General features: G+C 43.7%; 4 protein-coding genes across 4 annotated transcripts; all 4 read right to left on the bottom strand.

Moving 5' to 3' along the window:
* Positions 1 to 2,543: 2,543 nt before the first annotated feature.
* BKA55DRAFT_687751 (uncharacterized protein) lies at positions 2,544 to 3,749 on the bottom strand (the record flags this gene model as incomplete). Its single annotated transcript, XM_046199114.1, has 2 exons — positions 2,544 to 2,861; positions 3,585 to 3,749. 2 exons carry the CDS (start codon positions 3,747 to 3,749, stop codon positions 2,544 to 2,546), a joined length of 483 nt encoding a protein of 160 aa, XP_046052162.1.
* A 481-nt stretch (positions 3,750 to 4,230) lies between these two features.
* Positions 4,231 to 4,803, bottom strand: BKA55DRAFT_537150 (uncharacterized protein; the record flags this gene model as incomplete). Its single annotated transcript, XM_046189882.1, has 1 exon — positions 4,231 to 4,803. The coding sequence occupies one exon, from the start codon at positions 4,801 to 4,803 to the stop codon at positions 4,231 to 4,233; it is 573 nt and encodes a 190-aa protein (XP_046052161.1).
* Positions 4,804 to 5,392: 589 nt separating this feature from the next.
* Positions 5,393 to 7,975, bottom strand: BKA55DRAFT_724578 (uncharacterized protein; the record flags this gene model as incomplete). The annotated part of the gene is made up of 6 exons (XM_046201085.1): positions 5,393 to 5,962; positions 6,208 to 6,735; positions 6,923 to 7,266; positions 7,513 to 7,664; positions 7,725 to 7,756; positions 7,814 to 7,975. 6 exons carry the CDS (start codon positions 7,973 to 7,975, stop codon positions 5,393 to 5,395), a joined length of 1,788 nt encoding a protein of 595 aa, XP_046052160.1.
* Positions 7,976 to 15,089: 7,114 nt separating this feature from the next.
* On the bottom strand, positions 15,090 to 16,577 carry BKA55DRAFT_724572 (uncharacterized protein). Its single transcript, XM_046201084.1, has 2 exons — positions 16,320 to 16,577; positions 15,090 to 16,253 (listed from the first exon to the last, which is right to left on the bottom strand). The coding sequence occupies exons 1-2, from the start codon at positions 16,511 to 16,513 to the stop codon at positions 15,230 to 15,232; spliced, it is 1,218 nt and encodes a 405-aa protein (XP_046052159.1). The 5' UTR covers positions 16,514 to 16,577; the 3' UTR covers positions 15,090 to 15,229.
* Between the last annotated feature and the right edge of the window lie 1,075 nt (positions 16,578 to 17,652).

Genomic DNA, 17,652 nt, shown 5'->3' with positions numbered 1-17,652 from the left:
CAACCCTTCTCCATTCTTTCCCTGATGACCTCCAGGTTACATCCGTTTTCGCCTGGCCTCATCTTACTAGCTGGGAATTCGATTGTGATTTTATCATCTGTAATATAAAAATTGGCTCCACGAAGTTTAAATTCCTCCTCAATTCCATCGAGCTTCTCATTATTACCGGGTGTAGTGTTGATTCTTGTGAAATCAGGGTTCGGTACCCAGCTAGTTCTCGCTGTTTGTGTTCAGTTCTCCATTGTAATGTTATGGGAGTTTATAGTTTGGTTATAGTTGTGCGGTAGTGCAGTACTCTTTGTTGTAGTGGTAGAATTGCTTGTTCCATGAATAAACCTGTCGAAAGACCAGTGGCCAGTGTAACTATATACCCAAACCAAGGCAACTACGTAGAGAGCTTTACCTTGGTCGCTGACCTTAACCCACAGTGATACTCACGGACTTACAACGACTCACTCTTGACGTAAAGGTCAGTGATGCCAGAGTCAGATACTCACCTGATTCCAAGTCCGTCAACTTCGAGGGCAGTAAGTCCATGTGAGCCGCTTGTGCCGAGCTTTCCGCAGTTGCTGGCTTTCATAAAAAGAGGATGCTTCGACATACCAATCTTTACTCCGAGTCCTTGGTGGAATTCACGTTCAAATCTTCCAATGAAGTGGTTTCATGGCTAATAAAATCTTGTACTATCACTGTGAAGAAAGACCACTCGTATCTTGGACAACAAGAACTGTGACAGTGTTATAGGACGGCCGTGACTTTCTATACTAACTCCCATATAGACTAGCTACTTCGAGGCCAAGTTCTGAGTAGAGCTCAACTCCTAATCTAGCAAGCACGTGCCTTCCTTTTATCCTCATCAGTGATGTATGTAGCATCCGGCTTCACTACATGGTGAGATAGTGTCCAGTCCCCTGAAGCTCCAAGGCTCCTCAACAGATCCACCGAGTCGACAAGTGAGCCATCAACATCAAATCGAATTCGGTGTTTCATTTGAAGGATGGATCCATCTTCGTGTAGTTCATAGTACCAATCGTACTCGCTCGCCTCTCTGAGTCTTGATAACTTCGCTTCCGGGTTTGTGACATTGTCCTTCCTGTGGAGGAAGACGTGTATCCACTGTCCTTCCGCGTTGCTCATTTTGTTTATGTAGAAGAATTTAGTAGTAAAGGTGTTTGTTTATGTGGGTTTTTGGGGGAGAGGTTTGTTGGAAGAAAATGATGAATTTATACTTGTGCCCTTCCTTGTGATTCAGCGGCTCAATAGGAGTTAACCACGGCTGTGCAATGGCTCGAGACGTGAATCTGTGAACTAAATCAAGGAATTTGATCACTGAATGCCAACGTGAGCAGTGACTGTAGGAGAGTCTGACTACGCATGGAACATGAACCAGCCAAGCTTGAGACTGTGTATTATTCAGCATGGTGTCTTGTGAATATCGCAGAAATTCCGAGTAAATAACTTACACTAACCCTCTTTCTGGGCAGCAACTTTGTCATGTGACTTGGCCCATTTACAAAGGCCAGATGTATTCTCAATTTGCAGCTAGCAACCACTTCAAGGTAATTACTAAAAAGATAAACGATGGCAAGAGCGGCAAAGCTAAAGCACCATGTCATCAACTTCAAAGATCATGCCGGAAAATCCACAAAGTTGATATGGACATAACTGCCAGAAGTTGTTCTCCCACCGGCTACCTGGCCTTGTCGCTTCCCAGAAAAGCGACTATATCTGGTATCATGGCCTCATCTTCATGTTCAAGGATCAGTGCTAGGATCCGAACAATCCGGATAAGATGTGTGATATCGTCACATTTGATCCAGCGATGGGATCTGAGGACTATGATCCGGATGAGGACATGAAAGTGTAACCCCTTCTTGGGACCAACAGATAAGGGCTTTAACAAAGCCCAGGCAAAGGGACTGGGATAAGATGATAGAGCATTATGAGGAAGGGGTTATGTCCTGGTTCGTGGAGCGCAGGTCTTATCGATGGTGGGTGCCAACATTGGAAGCGACCTTTGTAGCATGGGAAATGGGGTGGACATCTTGGTAGGAAAGTACCTATGTTGACGTGTATCTCAGTACGGAGAAAGGTGACTCTTATCGCGTACCTTATCTCGTAAGGGCGAGCGAGGCTTCAAAGAATTGACTGGCCGTAACAGGGGATCATTCCTAGAGCGAAGAGGCTACGGGCCACAAGTAGTATCTGGAAATTAGGCAGAAAGCGACCCATGCTATCGAACGAAGAGGGGCACAAAGGCTTTCTAACACACCTTCACATAGGAGGGACATTCGTGACACTAAATAGTCATACAAGTAAATAGTGAATAGGAAAACTCACTGTCTCTCTGTTAATGTTACAAAGATGGCCTGTGAAACTCACTATATTCACTGTGCCACGATTTTATTTCACCTACCTGAGCCATAGGGAGAATCTTGCCCTTCCAAAATCAAAGCTCAGCACATTTCCTTTCCACCAATGATCACAGATCTTGACCTCTGTCCACCTGTCTTTTCTGGACATCATAGGGCCTTGACGTCCAATCATTTAGCAACCTTCCAATCGCTCCACAAGCCATCCTTTTCCATACGGGCTCGAAAGTTCTTCACCGAGTAATCACTTGCGCGCTGACCTCCAGGTGGCGTGATGAAAGTGATCTTGTTGGGACCGGTCTCAATCTTGATCCCCTTTCCCTTCCACTCATCAGCGAGCTTCTGGACACTCTCTTGGACGCCGGCAGTGTTACCCGTTCGGGTGAAAACAGTGGTCTCAGAAGAATTCGGCATTTTGAGGATGTGTCTGTTTGTCGTGTTGATGGGTATGTTTTTTGTAAAGTGATGAGCTTTATAGTGGTGACTGATCTGTATGTTGTAAGGACTGACCTTGAAGTTCTTGAAGAGGAGAGAAATCTTCCACCCACATACCCGGGTCCAGAGACCTGTTGCACGAACACCATTGAGTGAGCTAATGTTCATAGACAGTGACTACTCATGGGCAAGATGTGATTCGCTCACTGGACAGCACGTTGTAATACAGACACCTGTAGCACTGGCCTGATCAGAGGACATGTCACTGGGGAAGGCGGTGAGAGACTGAACCAGAACGGCGTGAGCAATTTGTCACTTCTCCCACTGGCATTATCATCGCCCACTTGTAATTCAGTGCTTGGAGCTTTGACAAACCTGGATTTCTTGTCACATGATTCACAAGGAACAATGCCAGATTCTTGGATCAATGACAATGACAATACTGAGAAGGTCTAGCGCTGTTCCTCAAACGCATTGCTGCGAAAGAGCCAGAAGAGAAGTATGGCTAAGCTGTATAGAACAACCCCACGATTGTCCTGCGACTAATGTTACCTACGATCGTTCACGTAATAGTTTCAATAAACAGTGGTTATAATATCTCAAATGATCCCTAAACTAGCACTTCTTGACCCTCTCCATATCCTCTTTAGACATATATGTCGGGTATCTATTCAATAAATAGTGAGACTGCTTCCAATGTCTCGAGAGCTTGTATTCATGCATCAAACCTGTCAGACTTTCCACTGCACATTCCTTGTGTGGGTGAGCGCAACGAACTGTCATTTGAAGAATGGTATCCCTCTCTCGCAATTCAAAGGTCCATTCGTCGACGGCCTCCTTATCCTTCAGAAGTCTTAATAGCTTTGGCATAGGGTCTGATGTGACCTTGTCTTTGATGTGGAAAATGACATGTAACCAATGCCTATCTTTGGGTTCGCTCATGTTGAAAGGCTTGGTGTCTTTCAAGCGATTTAGAGGCTGATGCTTTCACGTTACACAAGAATAGGTTCTCATTCTCTTGGTAGGTATTTATACATGCACCATCTGTGACTTAGACCTTTTCACTGGGAGCAGGCTGATAGTGATCTTGAGCCTCTGAACAAGTACCATTGCAAGATGTTCGTTTCGGCTAAAAGATGCACTGAGTCACAGATTCACGCGAACAGTTACTCAGGCTACGTTTGATCACATCGGAAAGGAGGCCAGGGTAACTGGTCAGCGAATTAGCTAAAAGAGAGTACTTAATTCAAGTAGAACCGGGGTTTACACTTGAGGTTGGAAAAACTGTATCACTAGATCTCTGCAAGATAAATCAAGAGATGTTAAATCAGTGTTAAGACTGACCTATAGACTAGGCGAATGTCTTGTTCTCTCAATCTACACATTGTTCCTTAAATCTCATTTATACGACTTTCATCGAAGTCTAGAATCGTAACTGGCCATCATCCTGGGCGATAACCACGCGGTTTCCAACTGCCGTACGCTTCTCTTCATCATACCTCCTAATATCCGACATAATACAAATGGCTTGTCCCCTCCAGTTGATCGTATCAGCCCCATCAGGCGTCCAACCGAAATAAACACTGCCGGATATGTTCTGATTAGCCGAATTCAACAAGTCAATATTGCGTGATGCTAGATCCCAGGTCAGAACTTCAACCCCCCCGTTAGTATCCGATACGCTAAAAAGAACAGATCTGCCAGTCTCAGAAAATGAGATATGCACTATCTCAGCACTCCATCGATCAAGAGTTTCCAGGACATAAGACCACCAGTCGACTCTTGTTCTGCTGTCTCCTGTGCTCGTGTCTACCAAAAAGGCTCCCTTATGCGATAAAGCGACCAAGACCTTTCCATTAGGGAATAGTTTTAATTTGGTAGCGTAGAGGCTGGAGTCCTCATGAAACCATTGTCGCTCACCAGTGACAACGTTCCATAGGCTTATGCTTCGACGATCGCTGATTGCTAAGCTTTTAGAATCTGTGGTGAACTCCATGGATCCTATACACTGAGAGGGGCCAAGGGAGAAGTCGCTTGGGGCAGCCGGATTAGTTTTGAGATTCCATATATTCACCGGTCCGCGTTCTGCTGCAAGAGCGAGAATGCTTCCGTTGGAGGAAATCGCCCAGTGACAAATATTCCAGGAGCTAGGAGGTGAGAGGTCTGATGGAATCTCGTGCTACAAAATCCCCGTGGTAATGTCCCACATCAGCGTGGGGTGAGTCTCAGAAGCCGTCACAAGAGTTCGCTTGTTGGCTGCCAGCTTCAGGCGCATAACCTTACCCGGGCTTGATATACTCGTACACTAAGCGTGTGAGATACTGGACTTGTCGAATAGAGTTGACGAAGCTATTCGGTAAGTTGGAGACGGTGTCTCTGTTCTACCTGCCCTTGCATCGTTGTGGACTTGGGGGAACTCTCCTGATATTGGAAAAACAGATATATGTTCACATGCAACTGCAATAGTTTTGCCATTGGGAAATAATGCCATGCTGCTTGGCACAAAGAAATCGTGGTAAGAGATTGTATCGATGTGGGTGCCTTTTTTCCCATCCCATTCCCAAAGCTGGATTTCATGGCGATCACTAGATGCGATGATGGATCCGCATTACTGATATTGCGACTTGATAGAAACCTTGTCTAATCTGGTGTGCCTCGATGTAAGATAATTCGCTTGTAACCTTTTGAGATCCGAACCAAACGAAGATCGCTCCACGCTCATCGATTAATGCAACTGTCCAATCGGTAGGGCCTTTCACAGAAAGGGAAACGTTAGCTATGCTGTTGAATACCTTTCCTCCGATCATTTCAGTCTTCTTAAGCAATTGCCTGCTTTTGATGATAGAGTGACTGCCATTTTGGAAATCCCAATGTATAACATGTTGCCGCTTAAACCAGCAGCCATAGAAAACTCCTGTTGCTACATCAGCAACTATTATTTGCCCATGACTACATGCTGCAAGGGTTTTGCCATCCGGGGAGATTGCAACGGCACGTGGTTCGTATATCCTTGTTTTATCCCAGGAATCTGGCCGTAAGGTCAACCCACCATAGATACCGGCGATACTTGCTAGTAGTGTGGCTCGAGATTGAGCAAAGAGTTGTTTCGCTTTGCTTTCTGGGTAAACCGTAGACTTGAAGAGGGTACTTCTGAACTATGGGGCCATGCACTTTCAAGAAAAACTCTGCGTCCTTGACGATCTCCGGCGCAGGAAAGGCCTGAGAGACTAGACGTGAGAGGAGAAATTACAACGTAGGTTTGACATGCAATTATGCGACATGTCTGTCTCAAAGTAAGGAGACTTCTGATGGCTGATCCTGCGTCCACTAGAGTGCGTCTTCCTAATATAGAGAGGGCCTCGAACCAATGTAACAGATGGCTCTCCAGACACGGCATTACCAGGTCAACAGCATTACGGCCTCGTTCTGTATGGTATACCCAGTACATGCAAGCATACGCAAGGTCAGGGGGAACAGATCTTGCAACGGTCTCTTGGTCGAACTCGTGTGACATGATTAACGGAGCGCCGACATTGCAAATGTTCTTGCGCAGTCCTCGCGGCATTCGGTTGATGCATCGTTCTGCTACTATATCGTGTGTTTTTGACTGGTCGATGTTGAAGGTTCCTGGGGTCTCATTTCCAAGAACATAGTCTGCAAATGATTTGTGTATCAATTCAACGGGACATTCATCGTCAGGTACGCGAACGACTGCATGTAGAGCGTCTAGGATGGTGTTGAATCTATCCTCGTCCACGGAGAGGAGGCTCTGCAGGGCTCTGGTTGGGAGGGGGGTGAGTAGAAGAACAAGGGACCCTACAATAAGTTGGAGATCGAGAAGTTCATCCTCGTCTAATGGCTCTGGGATGTCATCATCTCCTTCTCCTGCCAAGATAGAGCTCATGATCAGCTCGTATATCTGGTCTAGCTGCGAAACACTCCTTGTGGAGCTTTCAAGCCATCTCTCAAGCCTTTTAGACGGATTTCGACCGTTGATGTGACGCAGGAACGTTGACCTATATATAAACAGTGGAGAAGGATTGGTGGCGTAGCTAAGTACCGTATTGAAGTCTTGTAAACTTGGCCACGGGTCCTCTTTTGAGATTCCGTTTTACCTTGATATCTGCCAAACCATCTGTGAGAACTATCCTCGTCTCTAGTCGAGTGACTTCCAGAAACTCCTCGTGCAGTGCCATATCTCGACCGGTGGCAGCATTTACAAAGGGGGTGAAGGCATTGGTGAGTGGACGAGTCTGTCGGCTGGTGAGAAGCACACGGAGTCGAATGCCATTCACATCCCTCAAACTGGCAAATAGCTTCAGCATCAATGGAATATCGTTAGGTCTCGTGCACTCGTCAAGTCCATCAATAATGATGAGCATACTCCTCAGACCGCATTGAATAGAACTCAGCGGCTTGTAGATAAGTGTGTCGAACTGGTCTCGGAGAGAGATCTTCTCTATAGTTTCAAAATTTGAGTTCCCCAGTGATTGATGAAGTCTACGTGTATACTAGGGGACTGTCTTGATAAGCTGGCTTGCGATTGTCGGGAATACACGACAAGAATCGTTTCGGAACTCATTGCCTCGTTTGAGGAAATATCCAGCTGCCAACTTGCTTTGTCTTCGCAGGTCGTCGACTAGAGTCCGTGCCAGAGTCGACTTTCCCACTCCTGCAGGAGCATGCAACCAAAATAGTGTCTCACCATTGGCATCATCAACACACTGCTGAATCTCATTCCGCACGTCCGGTCTAGTCTTTTCGTGACACTTGGGGCTCTCCTCGAGATCTTTGCTGTCAAAACGTGCCTCGGGTACTATAGGAAGTGGAATTGGTGGTTGATGTTGATCCTGGAGCCTGATCATAGATATTTAGTGTCTGATTCGATATTCCTTCGATGATCGGATATGCACTTACCCCAGCTTGTCCTTAATCGTATCCCAAAGGGCCTATCCTTCAATTTCAAAGGGTTTAAGGTCTGCAAGTGCCTTAAAAAGGAAGTCTACCAAAGCTGAGTCTTGTGAGATAGACGGCATATCGGGTGTGGCATTAACCACTGCGTCTAGGTTCGTTGTCGTTGCATCATGTCCAGCCAAGTGCCTGACGGGTTGGGGAAATATGCTCTTCTGCGCTGTTCCGTCCGCATTGTTTTCGAGTCTTTCTTCCATTCAGGCGACACTTATCCAATACAGCAGAGCAGCCCCATGTCCCATGTCGATGATCCTCTCTTCATTGGGCGATAGTGTACCCTGGGATGCTTTGTAGAGCAGTGGGTGAGCGAACTTATTGTATAAGCTTCCGGCCATGGTGGCAACTTGAATCTCAAAGAGCACTCCGGCATAAATAGCAAGTCCCGTGCTACAGCCAGAGCCCAACCAGACTAGATAGTTTCTGGATTCATAAGCCCCAAATCTTGACGTCCAATGCCGACCGACCGCTCTGTTTGCGGAAAAGCTGTTATAGTTTTCCGTCTGGAACGTTGCCTCGACCAAATCAGACGACCTTTCTAGACCGGATGGATACCCTACCACGATTCTGAAACCGGTAGATCGTGTGTATCATTGAATACCTGTGAAGGAGACTGGTACTGCTGTCCGTCGGGCCTGGAATCCTCACGCCGTTTGATAGACTTGGAAATAGACTCAGCAGCTTTCGTGCGACTGGCCACGGTTACGCGTACGCCCTTCTCGTCAAGAAGACAGGATAGGTATTGATGAACTACCTGTCGCATGCTTTCGTAATCTGTTTTTACATCATGCCAAATTTTGATGAGAGCGACATTCGGAGGATTATCTGCCCATGCACTCTGGATTTCACTGTCGATCTTGTCGCGCAGGCTCACTAGCTCGGTTGGCAAATATACCCTCATCTTCAACTGGCTATTGAATAGAAAATAGGACATGTCCTTTAAAATGGATAGAGAATACAGGACGATGATACCTAGAATTAAGCAAAGTAGGGTGACCTTTGGCTGATTAAAGTGGAAAGAAATATTGTAAGGATAAACTCGGAAAGACTCCCAGAGTCAAGTGAGTGGTAAATGACTAAGAATCCATATCAGGCATTATCTTGCGAATTCTGTGAAACATCTAGGTCCCTGATAGACTACCTTGCGGCAGCCACATGTATTACCACTCACTGATGCTTAATTAGGCAGTATTTCACATTACGTAACTTCCATGATTAGATCACCTTACAAATTCGCTGTGTCCCTGGCGTACTGAAATAGGAGTTACTCCGAGCAGCCAAACCTCAGAAGTCTCTCACCGTTGGTACATTACACCGCCCAACTTCCGTCACTGCTATTCCCAGGTTCAGGGGCTCCAACCAACTTATTACCCCCGAAGCTCAGCCAGTGTGATGGTAAAGACATAATGCTCGAGTTTTGCCGTTCTTGCCATTGTTTATCTATTTAGCAATTAACTTAAAGTTATTAAGTCCTAAATAATTATATAAATATATTTATTAGCACTTTTATAGACTTAACTTATTAGCTATTAATAAAACGTCTTTTTAATAATAAGCCTTATATATATTACTTATTTATTAAGAGATATAACACTTTACTATTATTTAATTTATATTAAATAAATATATAAATATATACTTATAATAAATTATTTTATCTCTTAAGAAATATAAGTATTATACTTTATTAGTACTAAAAATATAAAGTATTTTTATTTTTTAATTATATAATTATAGTTTTATAATTTAAAAACATATAAATCTAATAATACTAAGATATATAAGTTATTTTTTATAATTAACTTATTTAATAATAAATATCTTAATTATATACTAAGGAAGATAATTAAGTTAGCCTATATTGTTATAATATTACTTATAAGATAGGTAGTAACTATAATAAGTTAAAAATAATATATACTTAGCATATCTTAAGTGTAATAATATCTATTAACTTAGGCAAGCGTTAAAATGCTGAGCAGCAACAGCATCCGGCTGTGAGTTTTGTGCACGTCAGTCGCACCATCTGATTGGAGATACATTTCCAGGTTTCTAAAGTTGAGATTAATTAGACTTTGACTAGTCCCTTGGGCCAACTGAGGGTTGGTCACTCCAGTTGACGCGGGATAGCTACAAAGCTAAGCCGTAATGATATGTTTTCGCCTTCATCGTTATAGCCACCCCTTTGATAACCATTTTTAGAGTAGACCAAGCACCCAGGTGCTGAGAGACGCTAGCAACCGTGAAATGGCACTCAACGTACACATCTCTTCTGTGTATGTGCTAGTTCCGGAACTGCGTATTACCAATTCATGGTGTTCTCTCTGAAGTATGCAGCCACGCCGGTAAATGCACCAGACGTTTAATATCCTCGTGTTTGGGTTGATATAAAACCCTCAAAGACAATGGGGAGGTGAATTGGGGGAGTATCGAGGCAGGTCGTCACATAACAATTCTTAAGAGGAATAGGGAACTCGGCAGGACCTACTAAAGTCTTCCAAAAGATCCAAAACTAGTCTTGATCCAGATTACTACTTAAAACACAGATGTGCATAGAGACTTACGAATTAGTGCGTTTTTACCGGTGGATAATCGTAGTTATTGGTATTAATCCCAAACCAGTATGGCGCAGATGGCGAGAGCCTGATGCCGACAGCAAATAATTACTGGGTAGTCTGTCACATAGGCGCTCAATACGTGCCAGACAGATATATAGACAGTGTACAGAGTTTATTCTATTGGTCTATGCTTTTAAGTTATTAGTAGAGAATCCAGGAAATAAAGCCAAAAACGGCTGTATAACTGCCTAGTTTCGAGATTAGAGCTGTACTCTCCTCTTGCACCCTGCAGGAGACATTTAGAACCCGTCTTGGCATAAAAGCTTGGCATCAACTAAGCGTCGAGAGCATGGACTCCACCAAGGCACAGAGTGCCGAAATTAAAAAGATTGGCAAATGGACCATTACGTGTCCCACGGCTCTTACCGCCAGACTAGTTACATGCGGCTTAAATGTATCTCACATTGGCTGCTGCGTATAGCAGTGATGGACCAAATGAGACAGTGGCTTTGCAATGGTCGTTGTCATTAGTTCAAGATGTCAGTATGTCACACCAGTAATATGGCATGTGGTCATGGCGGGGGGATATCCGCCGCCAGGTAGGTCTAGACTCTGTAAGACTGGTTTTCTGGTATGGCGCTAAATGATGTGCCACGCGTCACGCAAAAGCTGTACTCGGGTAGGGTCTAGAGACCGACCCCCCGTGCTTTCCTTTCCACCGTAGGTGCCCGTGCGTCAAGCACGGGGGGTAGGCTGACTAGGGAAAGGGGCGGGTGACTGGGGAATAAATTAGATACCTCATTTTTGTATGTAGCCCCACCAAAAAAATAAGTCACTCCTTTAGTTGAATTGTCCCTCTTTACTGCACTGATGATGCCCGCGATATGTCATTACCCCTCACAAACATCGCAACGAAATCACCACTCAACGTCCTCAACACCAACAAGGTAATTACTTTATTCAGTCATGATAATTGCAATTTCTATTCAATTGAGACGATGGATACATCAATCAAAAGCCCTGAACCGGCTCTTACTGCAGTACAAAAATATATCAATTCTGACACCGGAAACCCTAATGTCTTGCGATATACAGCTCATAACCTTGAGACGCGTACTGTCGCGGCTGTCGAGCTTCTAAGGGAAGGATATTACTCCTCAGCTGTTAAAGCTGCTAAGGCATGGAGGGTACCATATAAAAGGTTGCTTTCTCGACAAAAAGGAAAACATCCTGTCTCTCAAAATGGCGGCAACTTCACGCTTTTTTCGCCGGAAGAAGAGAAGGCGATCCTCGCTTGGTGCTGGCGCCGCGTCACTCAGGGACATCATATACAGATGCGTACTCTTCGACAGTATGCTAATTCAATTCTAAAAGCAACTGACCGACTTCCAACGGCTTCTAGATACTGGGCAAGACGTTTTCTAAGAAGATATTCCTCTATTCTTCATAGAAAGAAGAGTTCAACCATCGCAGTGCAAAGAAAGGCGATGGCAGACCGAGCCAACGTCGAAGAGTGGTTTCGCAAGTGGCATGATTACGCGGAAAAAGGCATAGATTACGAGGATGTGTGGAACATCGATGAGACAGGCTTCCAGATCGGTTATCTTAAAAATGGGATGTTCCTGTGGACTTTTGGGGAAATCGACAAGCCTATCTTGACTGATGCACACGAGACAATAAGCGTCACGATCATTGAGTCTATATCAGCAAAAGGACGGGTTATTCCATCGTTTATCATCATGCCGGGCGTACAGCTGCCGTCTCGGTGGGTTGACAACCGCCTTGAACCGGGCACAACGATCGTTACAACACCAAACGGCTATATCGATGATATCTCCGCGCTAGAATTCTTCGACCACTTTGAACGGCTTTCCCGGACTTCTTTGAGTCCGGGAAAAAGAACACTATTACTAGACGGTTGTGAGAATCATTTTACCAAAGAGCTTTTCCAAAAAGCCCAAGATGCAGGCGTGGTGTTGTTCCCTTTCCCGCCTCACTTGACACATATCCTTCAACCGCTAGATGTAGGGCTATTCTGTGTATACAAGCATTGGCATCAGGAAATCCTTCTTCGTGAGATTGCAGATGGCGCTACAGACTTCAATAAAGCTGACTTTTTGTTCCATTTACAGGAGGTACGCGCCCGTACTACTAAGAGAAGCACTATCATCTCATCTTGGCAAAAGACCGGCATCTATCCCTTCGATCCTGAGGTTGTACTAGCCCGTATGATAAATCCCTTATCATCACTATCTTTGGAGGTAGCTGAAGAGTCGTTACCCGGCTATATCTCACGAGGGTCCTCTTCCACCCACAGCAGCGATAGCAACTCCGAAATGAGTGAGGAAGACGGCGTTACGCCGCCTCATGAGATACACCATTCGAATCGTCACGACCAGGAGATTCGATTGATGTCAACGCCACCCCCGTGCGTCAACTGGATCGAAATGAACACGCCGGAGCTCAAGTTACGGCAGATCCGTCAGTACGAGGAATATGTGGCCCTCAGGATCGAATGCTCAATAACCTCGGGCACGCCTCTGACTCCCTCAGTGTCACATGTCAATGAGAAGCTGCAGAAAGCACATACAACTCTCGCAGTCAATGGGATTACTGCGACTCAGGAAATGCGCCGTCTCAAGGAGAAGAACCTTAGAAGGTCTGCCCGGGATCAGGGGACCACCATACTGGCAAATTACGGGCCAATTACTATATATGATGCCAGACTTCGCGTCGCAAAGGATCAGCACAACCGGCTGGCCGGTCAGGCGGCCGAGGAAGCTCGTATGCACACTAAAGAAGTTAGGGTTGAAGTCGGGTATTTACGACGATGGATTGCAGCGGTCAGGAAGATGCTCAGGGCTTCTTTAAAGGATCTACGGGTTGCTGATCTATACAGCAGCCAGCCGACTTATTCTCAGAAAAGGAAGCTATTCACAGCGGCCGAATTTTATATAAAAAAACAACACCAAGATTGTATACGGTCGACGGCGGTGATAGGGTCAAGATACCGGCTTCACCGCGAGCTTCTGGCTAAAAGCAAAGATTCCAAGGTGAAAGCGACTAATGCAAAGAAATCAGAAAGTCGGGAAGCCCCTAGAGTATTTATCTTTCACTGGAATCCCCAATTCCTTCTTCCATTTGACTATGACTTCAATATCGTGAAGGAGGCGTTGGAATTTATTGTCAGTGACGAGGAAAAACGCCGCTCTAATCGGAAGAAGATGTCGTTGGAAGCTGACGGCTTAGAAATCGTTGAAGATGATGAGGAAATGGATGAAGATGATGAATATGATGATGATAATGAAGAAATAGTCATTGGGGATACTATTGAAGTCAGTTAGGGCGAGTTCGTTATCCCAAAGGATGAAGAAAATACCGAATAGTCGTGATGGTTGCTTGGTGTTTTGGCAATATGCATTTTTGGTGGGGGTTGCAAATGGAGGGGTTGGTCCGGTCACAATCATGTAGTTATCCGTGGCAAAGGAAGTACATCTAATTTGGTGGGGCGCACATATAAAAATGAGGTAGCTTAATTTCCCTAGTCAACCGACCCTTTTCCTAGTCACCGTACCCCCCGTGCCTGACCCTCAGGCTCCACGTGTGGAATGGGTTAGGCTAAGGGGGGCCGGTCTCAAGGCCCTACCCGAGTAGTAGGGACGATGATCACTAGCTGTTACTCTGGTCACACAGTTGCTTCATAATGCATTTAGATATATCTTTAAAGAATTAGTTATATAATATAAAAATCTCTTTATAGATATAAAGGAGGTAATAAAGAGTAAAAATAAAAGTATTAATATACTTATTTTATATATTATAACTTAACTTTTTATATTTATTAATGCTTAAGCTTAATTATTACTTTTTAATTATTATAAATTTATTTATAAGTTAATTATAATTATATTAAAACTATTTATTACTTAATATTTTATAGCCCTTTTTATTTTATATAAATAATTACTAAAACTTTACTTTTTTTATAAAACTATTATTTAATATTATATTTACCTTTATATTTATAAAGATTTATAATTTAATTATTAAGTATAATACCTTATTAGTATAATAGGTTATAATTACTAATATTATAAAGCTTTTATAGTTTATATAAAATAAATATAATAAAGTCTAAAAATAAATTTATTAAAAGTACTTTATATAAAAGTTTTTTAACTTTATAAGTAAGTTAAGTTATTTAGCTATTAATAAATTATTAAATTTATAGACTTAGTTATTACTTTTTATTTATAATTCTTATTTTATTTTATATATATATTAAAAGTTTTTATAATTGCTTTTTTTTAAAAATAAAGTATTTATTAAAAAAACTTAAATATAATTAAAAGGTAATTCAGGGTATATAGGAGAATTATTTAATTAAATAATATAGGGCTAAAAGTTGCAATATCTACTAAGGTCTCTTCTTTTATAAAAGTCTTAGTGTAGTCAGCCTATTAGTTTAAGAAGTTACTAGTCTTGTAATAAAACTCCATACTCTATAACGCTTTCTTGTTTATTTATAAGTGTGTAGAAAAGAGGGAGTTAGGAGGGGTTAGTAGCTCCTCAACCCTCTGCTGTAAACACTTAATACGTTTCATAATTGTATTAAATATTTTCAATTTGCCATCTTGCGGCATATGTATAACTCAAGTTTCGTCACAATATAGTAAATACGATGAATGGGTGCTCTAACATAGTCTACACAGCTTCCAAAAGTAAATAATAAAAAAAGTATTGGATGAAAGGATATGTTCGTGGGTAGTGACTGCCTTCATGCTTCTACCTATCTCATGGAAACGTATCGGACTACCAATCGCCTCGTATAATAGATCAGCCCGATGGTGTAGAAAAACAGATAGGATATACTTACACCCATCCATGCGGTTTCCCTTATATAGCCTGACTCTCAATGCTTATCGCTGCACTGGCGATATCATCTGCATTCAATAAATCAATTCCCTCTCGCATAAGTATTTTCCATACGTAGTCTCTATGGGATATCGGCCAATCAGGTAATCCCCATAGTCTTGACTTCAGGTTTCGATGCTTTGCAATTTGAAGCTGGTTTCGCAGAGTTTCCATCTGCTGGTTGCTGAAGCCCGTCCGAACACTTCCAATGGCCTTGTTGAGAGGGGCCGAGGCAGTATAGAATTCATTTTCCAATTCATAGGGACCGTAAAACTCGTCACTTTGACTGAATCCTGTTTCAGTAAGCAAATGTAAAGGAGCGTCAAGAAAAGAATCGTGGCGCTGCTGCCATTCTTCAAGGCTTGTGCCTATATTTATGTCGCGCCGGTTAACGATGTTTCCTGTGCCCACTATGGTTATGGGCCCAGGCCAGAATGTCTGATTTGTGGCCATGGTTCTGTCGTGTCGAGATAAGTATCTCATATCACGCAAAGGCCCTAGCTGCTGAAGAACCAAAGGCCATGTCTTCACCGGATCGTCCTTCACATCAATGAACAGTATTAATGTTTTATCCGGCTCCGTGACAAAGACACCACAGGCTTGGGCTGTGGAACTGAAGGCCTCGTGCGGCGCTGGCCGATTCATTGAGTTTAAGATCTGTAATAGCGGGTCGATATAAAGTGATCGTAGTGTCCAGCTTGAGGAAAGTGATAGTTTGTCATGGCCGACAAGAAGGTCTTCTCCATCTGGACTAAGCCATACATCTGCCTCGACACTTGCGCAGCCTACAGCAAGCGCTGAAAAGAGAGGATGAGGTCTCCAATAATCGTTGTGAGAGTGACACATTACTGGAAAGACAAGGCGCGATAATCCTGTGCTCCATACCGCAGCATTGTATGTTGAATTTCCATGTCTGTCGAATCGGTCGTGAAACGTAAAGCGCGTCGTCTCATAGGTATCAAGGGCGTTTGGCAAAAAGACAGAAACTATTAAGAAAAATTGCGCTCTGTCTCAAGTATTAGCCGCTGTAGGTATCCTTTACCTAAAATGAGCTTGAATCGATGGAACGTACATGATTATTATTGTACAACAGATGGCAGTAGACCAAAATTTGACGCGCCTTTGCCGCGCTCTAGATATGGGTTGTTTGTGATGTGGCAGACAGCGTTCAACTTGGCACAAATCGCTACCTGTCTGTGAGGGAAGTAGCCTATATTCGCCAAGCCGGGCTAAATGTTTAACATAGAAGTAAGTCGAATGTTTCATGGTATGTTGTGTTTAACGCGTATCAACAGAGACTGGTGCAGCGCGAGTGTGAAAGGATATGGGAGCAACTAGCCAGGACACCAATGGGAAAGCACAGGAATAGCTTTTCCTCTCCTATCTATCGAACTTTTTAAGAGGCACTTTTGGTTGAAGTGATTCGCAAGCTGGACTGTCCATTTTCTGACGAAGCAAAGATCTAAAACAATTCATTTCAGTAAGCCAGTAGATCAGATGTTTCACAAGAGCCCTTCTCCTGATGACGCGTACTCATTTTGCGTATCCAACACTGTATCTTGGATTTGTGGCTGCTCTTTTGTGCTAGTCAAGCGGAACTAGAAACCTTGGCGTTATTTAGACTGAAAAAGTGCATGTACGATCAGCCTCGCTCCTGCATGGTGGTTGGCCTAGCGGTCGAGGCCCGTGTGGAGCACCAAGTTCATGAGTAATTGAGCGGTGGACACGCGTAGCCTGAGCACCTCCAGGCTCAATGTGAATATGGTGTGGGTAAACCTCAGTTACAATGTGATAGAGGTGCTCTGACGAAACATCACTCAGTGACTTTCCTTCGTCGGAGAGCTTCCATGGCTCAACGGAGTTCGGCACACCATCACAAGACATTTATTTGTTCCCCCGCTCCTGCTGCCGCACTAAGCTAAAAGTCGCAAAGCGAAGAAGAGACTTTTAGGACAGCAAGATACTGCATCATTGAGGGGCTTTACGGAAAGTTCCAATAAGTCTCCCTCCAGCTTGACGTCGCTTGCGTTATAATGTATAACATGCCGCAAGAAACTAGTTTAGTCACAAGCACGTATAGCACACATTGGGAAATCTTTGGAGTGGTAGGAAATGTCCTCATTTCACCATTGCATAAGAGGATACCATTAGGCGCGCAAAATAGGAATGAAACTGTGAGGTCATATATAAGTGCACGTAAATAGCGCAATGGTGTTTTCAGCCTTCAATTAGAAAACCATTTGCATTCTCATTCTCTCTTATAGTTAAACCGGGAAACCTCCTCTGGAATCGCTGCAGTCAATAAGCAGAAGCCAAAGAGTCAATAAGATGAACCTTGCCAGCATTGCTCATGATTTGTCAAGTTTGGCGCTCTTGGGTCCTCTGAAAGCCCATGCTCTCTCCAG

This window comes from Fusarium redolens (assembly GCF_020744475.1).
Source record: "Fusarium redolens strain MPI-CAGE-AT-0023 chromosome Unknown BKA55scaffold_5, whole genome shotgun sequence".
NCBI classification, from domain to species: domain Eukaryota; kingdom Fungi; phylum Ascomycota; class Sordariomycetes; order Hypocreales; family Nectriaceae; genus Fusarium; species Fusarium redolens.
This window is presented reverse-complemented; position numbering and strand designations above follow the sequence as displayed.